Source organism: Solanum lycopersicum, chromosome 1 (genome assembly GCF_036512215.1).
Source record: "Solanum lycopersicum chromosome 1, SLM_r2.1".
Taxonomy (NCBI): domain Eukaryota; kingdom Viridiplantae; phylum Streptophyta; class Magnoliopsida; order Solanales; family Solanaceae; genus Solanum; species Solanum lycopersicum.
The window spans coordinates 75,086,150-75,097,277 of NC_090800.1; the positions used below are offsets into that span (position 1 = coordinate 75,086,150).

Below are 11,128 nucleotides of genomic sequence, written 5' to 3' on the forward strand. Positions count from 1 at the left end.
AGCAACACCATTTAACACAAATTCCTTTAGCAACTTGTTGAAAAAATAGTCCTCCAGTGTATGAAACGTTGGTGCCCTTAGTAGTAGTAGGTTAAGTCTAAATTGTGGACTTCCTTCTCATGTCCCTCGTTTCTGTGGGAAAAACATTTCTTATAGCATATTCTTTCATCTTTTAGTAGCTCTTAATAATATTACGCTTTACTAGCATTTTCTTTGATGAGCCTTGATTAGGTATTAGTACCGTTGAATTCTTTTCTTTATTACTATAACCTGTCCATTGAGGATGGAACAACTGAAACAAATCTTCATCTTTTCTTGGTCAGTTTTTGTACTCCTCGTTTGTATTAGAAGAGCTTGTTGAATCTGGTGGAAAACATCCACACCATGTAAAATATCCTCACAGCCTTATGAGAATTCGTGATCAAGTATTTTTCGTAAGATTTTAAACGATTTCTGTCTCTTTCATCTCTTTCCACTACTCTCTTGTTTCCCATCTACCTCTCTTTTCCTTTCATCTTACTATCTGTTAGCTCATTCGTTATAGTTTATCATTGATATATATTCTTCTCTTCAGCCCAAGCTTACTTTGCGCCAATTTTCATTCATTTTTCTTTTGTGGACAAGTCAAAGATAAGCATTGGTAATAAAACCTCCTCTTATGTGCCACCAAAATAAATTTTTGGTATCTATTTTTATAACATGGTAAAATAAATTGTGAATCAAGTAATTTTTTACGTCACCTTTGTTTTTATCGGCCAGTAATATAAATTATTCCTTTATAAATATTTGTAGTTAGTAATTTAAGTTTCTAAAAAATATGTTAATCTTTCTTTTCAAAAATAATTCAATTGATATCTTAGTCTGACACACACAAAAAAAAATAAATTAGTTTGATATTCAAAAAAATGAAAAGAAAATGGGGTAATTTTTTGTAAGAAACTCCCTCCTCTCTTCCATTCTTTTGAAGAAAAAAAAAATGGAAGACACTTTGAATATAGTTGGAGCTTGAAACAACATGGTAGATATTTTCATGGATTAACAATTTACCAAACGTGGATAGTGTATATATAGCTCAGGTTAATTTGTTAGCCGAATATATAATTTATATTTATTAACTGAAATTACTAGGGACGACAATGGTTCGACTCGATTGATTTTTTAACAACATTGCGACACACCCATACATTAAAGTATGCAAAACTTATTGGAGAATGAAGAAATAGGGCAAATCTAGATTTGTCCCAGGATAACATCTCCGCCAGAAACCTTGAAGTCAGAAGGTGCTTCTTCAACATTCAGAACCTTAACATTTCCATCAACTACATATGCCGACCACCTATGCAACAACAATGATAAATAACGGATTAATAGAAGATAGACAGGTTGTTTCCGATATAGCCTGAGCTCAAAAGGCCAAGTTATTCGGAAAAGGAATGCAAGAAAGTTCAACAAGACTTGATTAAAACGAGTTAAACATCTGCACATTTCTCTGGGATTATCAATTTTGGAATTGGCAATTGTTGGAAGTAGAATCTTTAGTTATTGCAGGACAAAGTAATGAATGACATAAAACACGGACTCTGATCCCTTACCTATGAGATCGAAGTCCAAGCAAAGCAGCCGAGAGATCAATTGTTAAGTCTAAACTCTTGTGGAAGCTTCCATCAAAATCACCATAAAACTCAATCTGCATCGCAAAATAGAGACTCATCCTCGTTATTAGAGAAAGTATAAAGAGCAATTATCACAAAACAGCTTATAAAATGAAATTTTCTGATGCTATCAAACTTATACCCATGAGAAACAATTCAATATATGTATATGTATGGCATTTGAGATGTAAAGGTCATAAAACAAGGTGAGATGAACAACGCCGAATGGCTAATAACAGGATCACGAGAATCTTAATCATAGATCTCTCTCTTGGTTATCTGTATCAACTATCCTACCTGTACCAGCGTTAGCCATAAAGCATATGACAATCTACAAAGTTTGTGTTTTGATGCTTCATACAGTTCATGAATTATGTCATCCTCAATATGCTACAAAATAAATTCCAGTTAGAGATCAACTTCAGCCCACCTGTATAGATTTCCAGCTCATAGAGGAAGAAAGTTGAATTTTAACAGAAAAATATCAGAATATGGTCAGAGACAAACTTTGAGCTTGATTTGGAATGTATTAGCATATGGTGAATGGTCAGTGTCAATATCTTTGAACACGTAGAGGAATGTAAGTGTAATAGTTCGTTCCTTTAGCTGTGGCTTAAGTGTTCTAATCAATCAGATAACTTCTTCTTTTTTAAAAGTAGATCTGCTCCTCCATCTTTGACCCTACAAGGCCAAACCCACCCCTCATAACCGAGAAATCCCAGAGGACTGGTTTTAGCACATAGTTTGGAAGTGATTGAATATTTGGACTACCCTCTACCCCTCACTACTTGAAAACACCTAGCTTTTAATCTACATCAGAAATCAAACTCAAAATATGAGCTTTTAGCCCACACGCCACTCTATGCATTCTTAACACTAAAAAGAGCACACAAACAAACATTTTGCCAGTCCAAGTCTGGTCAAAAAGGATAGATTAAGTACTTGAAGTCTTCAAGGATGGTAGAAAGTTCAAATTAGTAATTAGTGAAGGTCGCACTTGCTTAAAGAAATACAGGATGACGAGGCAGGGCAGAGCGACTTACAGCATCTTTGGCTTGTAATTTTTCTGCCCAACCGTTCATAGTGTATGGATCATTCACAGCAACACAGATCACTGAGTCGATTCCTTTGGCCTTGAACTTATCAATGTTATTCTTGTAGCTAGGTACATGTTGCATTGAACACACTCCAGTGTAAGCACCCTGAAAATTGTACAAGTAACATCTTTAGAAGATATAAACCTAAGAAAACAAAGAGAACCAGATATTAAACAAATGGTTGGATATAAAATGGCTATGCAATAACGCAGCCTCCTATGAGGCAAATTTCCTACCACAACCATCAAAGAAAAAATGAAGCCTTTCTTTCTTTCATCATTTCTAAGCGTCATTTTATTCATTTAAAAGCGTCAGTTTATTCAACCTTCTATAAAAAACTAGGGAACACCCTTTTCTATTATAATTCAATTGATGAATCATGGTAGTCCATTTAGTTGGCTACGGCTACCTGAACTTTCACATTGCTACTGAAGGTTCAATTCCTCATTTCCCCTTCTGCTTCCCCTCCTTCTATGTATAAAATAAAAGAAAAAAATAGAAAGAATGGTATTAAATATTTAAATGTGTCCCGTTGTATCTTTCCTCCAGAAGCAAATATGTGCAACCAACCAAGTGGCAATGTTAATTCAGTAGCATGTAACAAGATTAAAGTATTCTGAAAATTTGGATTCGTAATAACAATATTCATTTGTACTCCCAGGAAGATAAAATATTAGACAAATAAAGCTGCTCACTGCAGTTAAGTCATCAGATACCACCTTGATTTAGTATTTTCTATTGAAAGTACAAAAGACCAATTTATTATTTGTACTAAAAGTAAAACGAAGAAGAGAAAAAGTTACCACTTTGATTTCTTCTCTATTTTTATGACTAGGTGTCTGAACCAGCTTTCGCGCACCTCGACTAATTCCACTTTGATTTCTTATTAGACTTAAATGAAGCTACATGGTCCGTGAGGATTCATATATATAGTGGACACCCCAACTTGGTTGGTATTGGCGCATTGTAGTTGTTATTGTTGTTGTTGATGTCTTATTAGGACTTTTTGCCTTTAAAATCCCAATGAAAAGGACAAACTTTTTCCCCTGCCCCAAACACAAAACATCATAAACAAAAAATAAATGATAAAAAGACCATGAATGAAGCACAAGTTGACAACTTGGAGGCCCTCAACAAAATCTACAATGGTCAAACGACAACAAGATAAACAATCCCAGAACTAATTTGGCATAACCTCTGAGGTTTCACTCTAAGACAGATCCAAAACATAACACTTATGTGTGGGCTCTTACACTTAGTGATTCATCTTGCTACTTTCCTTTACGTCCTACTTTGGGTGCAATTTTGAGCTGGGGGTGTACAGGAAACAACCAACCTACCCCACACCAGAGGTTAAGTAAGATAAGGTCTGCGTACGTCATATCTCTCTAGACCCCCACTAGTGTAATTACACTAAGTATGTTGTTGTTGACAAACAAATTCTCATAATTTGACAACCCCACTCTCTTTATTCCAACTAAAAGAGAACCAACCAAAAATATTCATCTAAAACCTACTCCTAACCACAGAAATGAAAACTAACACACAATACAACTAACTAAAAAATCAGTGGCAATAAATATAAAAGAAAGTCAACTTACAGGAAGTCCAAAGATTACAACATTTTTGCCCTGAACACCAAACAAAATACAACAAACAGTCAGAAATCAAGAAAAGGGTAAATTTAGGTATGAAAGATTACATTTTTAAAATTGGGGTTTTGATTATATTTATGATTACCTTGAAGATATCTTTAATAGGGGTAGTAGAGAATTTTGAGGAGACACCTTCATCCCAAGATCGAGCCTTTTGTAGAGAAACATTCGGTGCAGCAACAGTAACATCACTTCCTACTGAAATTGAAGCATAGGATCTCAGGCTTTGAGCCATCATTCTTGTTCTTTTTAAAATTGCTGAGGCCATGGCTAAATCTCCTAAGCTTTTGGTGGTGGAATAGTGATTTTTGCTACCTTCATTTTTAGTGTTTGCTTGGTGAATATATGGACAGGGAAAGAATGGGCCTTATTCGAGAAAGTTAAACTTGGGCCTAAATTTGGTGTCCCAACTTAATTTGGTTTCGAGGAAAGTCAAGCTCCCTTTATTAGGGAGCGTTATACTGGGTGAGCAATTAAAAAAGAAAAAAATAATTTACATAATTTATACAATTATTTATTTATTTATTTGACATGAATCTGAATTTAGTCGGGTTTCAATATGAATACCAAACCTCGAATGAGACTAAAAAGAAAGAAATTTTTTTATATAAATATACTATAATAAAAAAAATATTAATAATTTATAGCAATAACATTTTTTTTTTCACTTGATCACTTTTGATTCATTTATAGTACAAATTTAATACATATTATAGAGAACAATTTATTATTCACATATAATACAAGTTTTAATAATGGATAATATATTTATCACACATTTTAATACACTAATACAATCTGTTAAATTTTTACCAAACAAACATAATATATTTTAAAAAACAATTATAATTCATATATATTGCATACATAATTCACTTTACTTCATATTGCATATTTAACATAATATTGCTACAAATGGTAATAAATAAAAAGTAATGATAAATTTTTACCAAACAAACATAATATATTTTAAAAAACAATTATAATTCATATATATTGCATACATAATTCACTTTACTTCATATTGCATATTTAACATAATATTGCTACAAATGGTAATAAATAAAAAGTAATGATAAAATCAATAATTATTTATTAAAATGTACCAATTTATATAATTTTTCCAAGAAAAAACTCTACACAACACCAATTGAAAAATGGAAGGAAAAAAATATGCTACATAGTTATACAACCATAAATATCATACAAATACGTATAAGAGGTGTTTATACATCTTTCTACACTAGGCAAACATAATTATAGGATGTCGATAATATTATTATTGATTTCCGTACATTTTGATTAAAAAAAACTAACCTAACTTGCTTATCAATCTTCATCAAATAAATTCAAATTTTAACCATAACTTCAAAATGTCTTTCTCATAAATTGTAATAAATAGTAGATTTAAATTCATAATTTAAAAAATATAATAGATTCAATACTAATAAAATCTTAAAAACTAAGATCATAAAATTTAAATCTTAAATTCTTCGTTAGCAATAACATCCACTCGAAACAAATCTCAATTTTGAAAATTTGATTGCTTGAACTCAAGCTTTGAAGCTTCTTTAATAACTTCCAATGGAACTACTCAATTATACTTCGACGTAGCAGTTACCATTAAAAATTTACAAAAAATTCAACCAAGAAAAACAATTGATCAATAAAAGGACGAATTACAGAAATACACACCTTTTGTTTTACTTATTTCCATTATCCTTTATTGTTTTTGAAAATCTTTAAAATTTCTTATTTCTTTAATATATCAGAGTTGCATATTAATGTATCCTATCCAGTATTTAATGTATTTGAGCTACATATTATGTATCCGAGCTAGTTTTTAATATATGCGAGCTACATATGAATGTATCAGAGTCAGTATTTAATGTATGTGAGCTACATGTAGTATATTTGAGATATATATTAATGTATCCGAGATAATATATAATTTATTCGACCTACATATTATTATATTCAAATTTTTTAATTTTTAAAAAATTAATGTAATTAAAAACTTAGTAAGGATAGATTGTGATTTGATGTTAAAACTATAAAATTTTATGTAATTTACTCTTAATATAACATTTTTTTTTCCAAAATGTGAACACTAAGGATAGGGAATATGGGCTCATTTTGTTTAGATATTGGGCCGATTAACATGTCAATGTAAACATTTTTTACGGAGTAACTTTCATGAAGTATATTAGTAAATGTGCTAATCTCAACGCAACGATAATTTTAATAATTATATATCTTGTTTGAATTGCCTTTAGATATACTATATGGTAAAGGTATCTCACCTATTTTGCTATTTGTATTTCACAATTTTAGGTATTTATAAATCCAATATCAAACATGCACAAAGTGTATTTGTATGTATCAATTTTATTTGGTGTGTCCAATATAAAATATCTAGTGTACTCGAGTATCATTTTTATCTATCCAGTATAATAAAAATATATTGATGTATTCAATGTATCTATGTTTAGTAACAGATTACTTATGAGAATATACTAATATATTCAATATATTTGTGATGTATCTATTGTATCTATGCACTTAGTTATGAGAATATACTAATATATTCAATATATTTGTGATGTATCTAGTGTATCTATGCACTTAGTTATGAGAATATACTAATATATTCAATATATTTGTGATGTATCTAGTGTATCTATGCACTTAGTTATGAGAATATACTAATATATTCAATATATTTGTGATGTATCTAGTGTATCTATGCACAAATACATTTACCTAATATCAAACTTGTGATGTATGGAAACTGTGCTTTTCGAGAGTTAATTTGATTAAATTTTAAAGTGAATAGATTACATTAATTCGTTATTTTAAACAAAAAAATTTAGATATTCAAAAACTATATAAAAAGTATTCTGAAATGTACTTTTTTGCATATCAATATGATGAAAAAATACACTATAAAATGTTAACCAAAATACTTCTCATTTGACTTTAAAACAAAACCATTGCAATTGAAAGTGGACGAAGTAATATTTACTATACCTTAATCTATATGGTAAAGGCGGAACGTTTATTTAAACAAAAAGTAACTTTACTACATAATTTCTTCGATTTCAATTAGAATTTAAGAAATCGACTCCAAAAATTTTCAATCGAACACAAGCTTTAACAAATGATCTTATTACTATACATACATTATGATTCATACATAGTTATTAAAGGGGAACAAAAAAATACAACAGAATCAATTACATCTAATTAAACATGAGATGATTACACAATATTATCAACCTTAAAAAAAAACAATCATAAAATTAAATTCCACTAAAGATTAAAGAGAAGCACTTATATACCTTAGGTTGTACCTCTCTAAAAATATACTGCAAAGTGCAAAAAGAAGGATTCCCTTTAATTTGTACAACACAATACACCCCAAAAAATAAATTATTGTAGCTAGGTAATTAACTTATTAATTATTTTTAAGTTAAAATAAAATGTTGATTAATCTTAAACATATCATTTAAGAAGAAAATCTAGTAGGATTTAGTGAATTATAATGAGGTGGGAGTTGATTAATTAGTTGGCTTTGTGTTTGTCCTTTGAATTTGGTGTTTGATGAGAAATTATTATTATGTCTTGGTTGCCTGTTTTTTCTTCTTGGATGTGAAGAAAGTGGGATAAAAACTCCAGTTCCTTTGCTAATTTCTCTTCTATTATTATGATTCTGCTCATATACATATCCTGCTCTTGTAGCTGGATGAATTACTTGGGAAAAGGCCTGTATTTTTAAAAAAACAAAATTGGTAAGCACGACAAAAACGACTTTTAGCGGTAATAAATATGCATAAGTTTTTATCTTTATTAACTAATTGCCATTGAACCTCATGTTGCTATAGTGTTAATTGCCTCCAAAAACATATTTGGTGACATTTAAGCTATTTCCTCAGCTGCTTCAAAAATAATGATCTTTTTCTTTTTTTGGTTACATTTCCACGTGACATGTTTAAGTCCACAAAATTAATGGACAATTTTGTACATTTGATAAACCTTTAATTTAGAACCATCAGATTCAACATTATTTTTTATTTTCTTAAACTCCGTGTTAAATCAAACTAGACAATTCTTTTTGAAACTAAAAAAGTATTAATTATGCGAAATATCATTTTTGGTCTATTAGTTATTAATTTTAGTCTTCTCATGGATTTATGATTTAAATTCTATGGGTTTAATATTTAAGATTCTTAACATTCAACCTAATGCATAATATTATGGGCTCCACTAATATACTATTTGCTCAATTTTAGTAGGTTTTTAAAATTTAAATTTATGTTTCATGTTAAAAGTACCGAGTTTAGATTAATCGTGTCAATCACACTTCATCCACCCATGCCCCTTACTTGTATACATTAAGAAACAACTATTGGTAGAGCTAAACAGATATTTCAGATTAAAATTAAGGTTCAGAAATGGAGTAATAGTCAATAAAAATAAAGTGAGTTTAAATGTCGAAAGAAGTTACAATAATTGATCTTTTACTTAAATCATTTAGTATAATAAATTCTCTTCAATTGTTAATAAACTTTAACATTATATGATATGAAATTAATGAACTAGACAGAACTTAAATATTTTAGGGAGAAAAAAAAACAAGTTGAACATATATATTGAAAGAGAGGGGAAAATATATTAAACCTGAAGAGAGTCACGAGAATGGCGATAAACTGAAGAATTTTGATGTTCATGTTCATCATCGTCCATTATTAAAAGAGATATTTGTTTGCTTAAATCTGCAAAAAATATATCATCTTCTACTTCCATTGCCATATTTTGAAGAAGAGAACTCAAAAATGTTTGCTTTATTTTATTTTTTTTCTTTTCTTTTGAGTAGTTATGAGGATATTATTATTGTGTATTGTGTAGTATAAATAATAAATAGGAAAAAGAACAGCAAATAATGGGTTCAAAGCTAAAAAGGTATACATGTGGGATAGTGGGGTCAAGAATGACAGCCAACCCAAATCTGTGCAAGACCCACCAAAGGATATCAACTAAGAGCAAACTTATTAATACGAGTTTGGTGAAGTGGTAAGTATTTTATTTTAAAATAAAAAGGTTTAGATGTGAATATATTAGTATGTATATTTTTATTAGGGAGTATCTTGTTTTAATGTGAGATTTTTTGAGACACAAGTTTAAATTTAATTTCGACTCTTTTATTAGGGAGCATTTTACTTTCAATGAGAAACTTTTCAAAATGTAAATTTAGATTTAGTTGAGCTTCACGTAAACATAAGATACCAAATAAAAAATTAAAAAAAAAGAGAGCAAGCTTTCAAATGATAATATATTCAATGTAATGTCATAAATATAATTTGTTTTTTTTAAAAAAAAATATATAAGTGAATTTTACATAAAAATGATTGACTCTCACCTCGAAAGTAAGTGCAAATTTAGTAAAGATCACCTCAAAAAAAGTGCAATATTTAGTAATAACAACGTACCTGATATAATTCTAAAATTTAGATTTTATTCTTACTTGTATAAAATAAAATATTATTTTCGATAAATCCACAACTCTTTTTTTTCTTTTGCAATCTTTAGTATGAATTTAAATTCTATATACTCGTTGTATTTTTTTTTTAGAAAAAATAAACTTTTATTATAGATACCTATTCATAATAGATATATTTATAAAATACATCAAGTGTCAATTACAATAAAAATAAGTACATTATTACTTATTAGTATTAAAAAAGAAAGAATTAGATGATAAATGTATATATAATAATATATTAAATTGTTATGGTAAGTATTGAGGAAAGGATCAAAATGGTCCTTTTTTTTTGGGGTTAAGGCTCAAAGTGATTTTTGAGTTTTCACATGGAGCACTTACAGTCTCTCATGTTTGCAATATTGGTGCACTTTTGATCCTCCTTCAAAATTTTACCTATTTTTTAGCATTGATTTTATTCATAACCTATGTATGAGATGCTCAATCGTTATTTTATTTATTTAGTAGAAATAACAACTTTATATGAAAAAATATGAGAAAAAAAATACTTTGTTTTGTTTAGTAGAAATCGTACTGCAAGTAAAGTTGAGAGGTTTATCACGATTATTTCACGTACAATAGTACAATTTTTTCTTTTCCTGCAAAGTCATATGTTAAGATGTTTTTAGTTTAGTTACAATAATATTTCTAGTGAATAAAATAAGATATTTTTCTTATTAGTTTCTCTTAGATAGAGTTATTATTTTTATTATATATATAAAAAAACGATTGGACATTCCTTATATAAAATTTTGAACAAAATTAATGTTAAAAAATATACAAAATTTGAAAAGATAAAAAATGCATCAATATTGCAAACATAAAAAAATATTAATACTTCATGTAAAAACTCAAAAATTACTTTGAGCCTTAACCCAAATATTAGGAACTGTTTTGAGTCTTTCCTCGATAAGTATTACCCATATGAGAATTGAGAAAGAGAGAGAGGGACAAAAATAAAAAAAAAAAGAAGATGAGGATTGAAGAATCTACATTATAGTGACAGCCCACACTTTAGTAGATCAGATTTCTCATCCAAATATGGACTACATCAATCCATTATACTTACAACGACGCCTTGTTAGAGCCACATGCATCTGCACTATGAGGCGGAGTCAAAATTTTTAATAAGAGTTTATAAAAATATGCATATAAAAATAATTGAAGAGGTTTAATATTTTACTA

The 11,128-nt window shown here is 29.0% G+C and overlaps 2 protein-coding genes across 3 annotated transcripts; both read right to left on the minus strand.

Annotated features, from left to right (window-relative positions):
- Positions 1-1,081: 1,081 nt before the first annotated feature.
- Positions 1,082-4,822, minus strand: LOC101251323 (peroxiredoxin-2F, mitochondrial). Of its 2 annotated transcripts, XM_019215084.2 has the most exons (6): positions 4,490-4,822; positions 4,351-4,380; positions 2,696-2,854; positions 1,950-2,042; positions 1,593-1,687; positions 1,082-1,336 (listed from the first exon to the last, which is right to left on the minus strand). In XM_019215084.2, the coding sequence occupies exons 1-6, from the start codon at positions 4,670-4,672 to the stop codon at positions 1,231-1,233; spliced, it is 666 nt and encodes a 221-aa protein (XP_019070629.1). In that variant the 5' UTR covers positions 4,673-4,822; the 3' UTR covers positions 1,082-1,230. The 2 variants fall into 2 exon arrangements, with proteins under 2 accessions (XP_019070629.1, XP_004229422.1); XM_004229374.5 differs by lacking the exon at positions 1,950-2,042 and having other exon boundaries at positions 4,490-4,813.
- A 2,804-nt stretch (positions 4,823-7,626) lies between these two features.
- On the minus strand, positions 7,627-9,306 carry LOC101251812 (uncharacterized). The gene is made up of 2 exons (XM_004229376.5): positions 9,085-9,306; positions 7,627-8,170 (listed from the first exon to the last, which is right to left on the minus strand). Exons 1-2 carry the CDS (start codon positions 9,214-9,216, stop codon positions 7,913-7,915), a joined length of 390 nt encoding a protein of 129 aa, XP_004229424.1. The 5' UTR covers positions 9,217-9,306; the 3' UTR covers positions 7,627-7,912.
- Between the last annotated feature and the right edge of the window lie 1,822 nt (positions 9,307-11,128).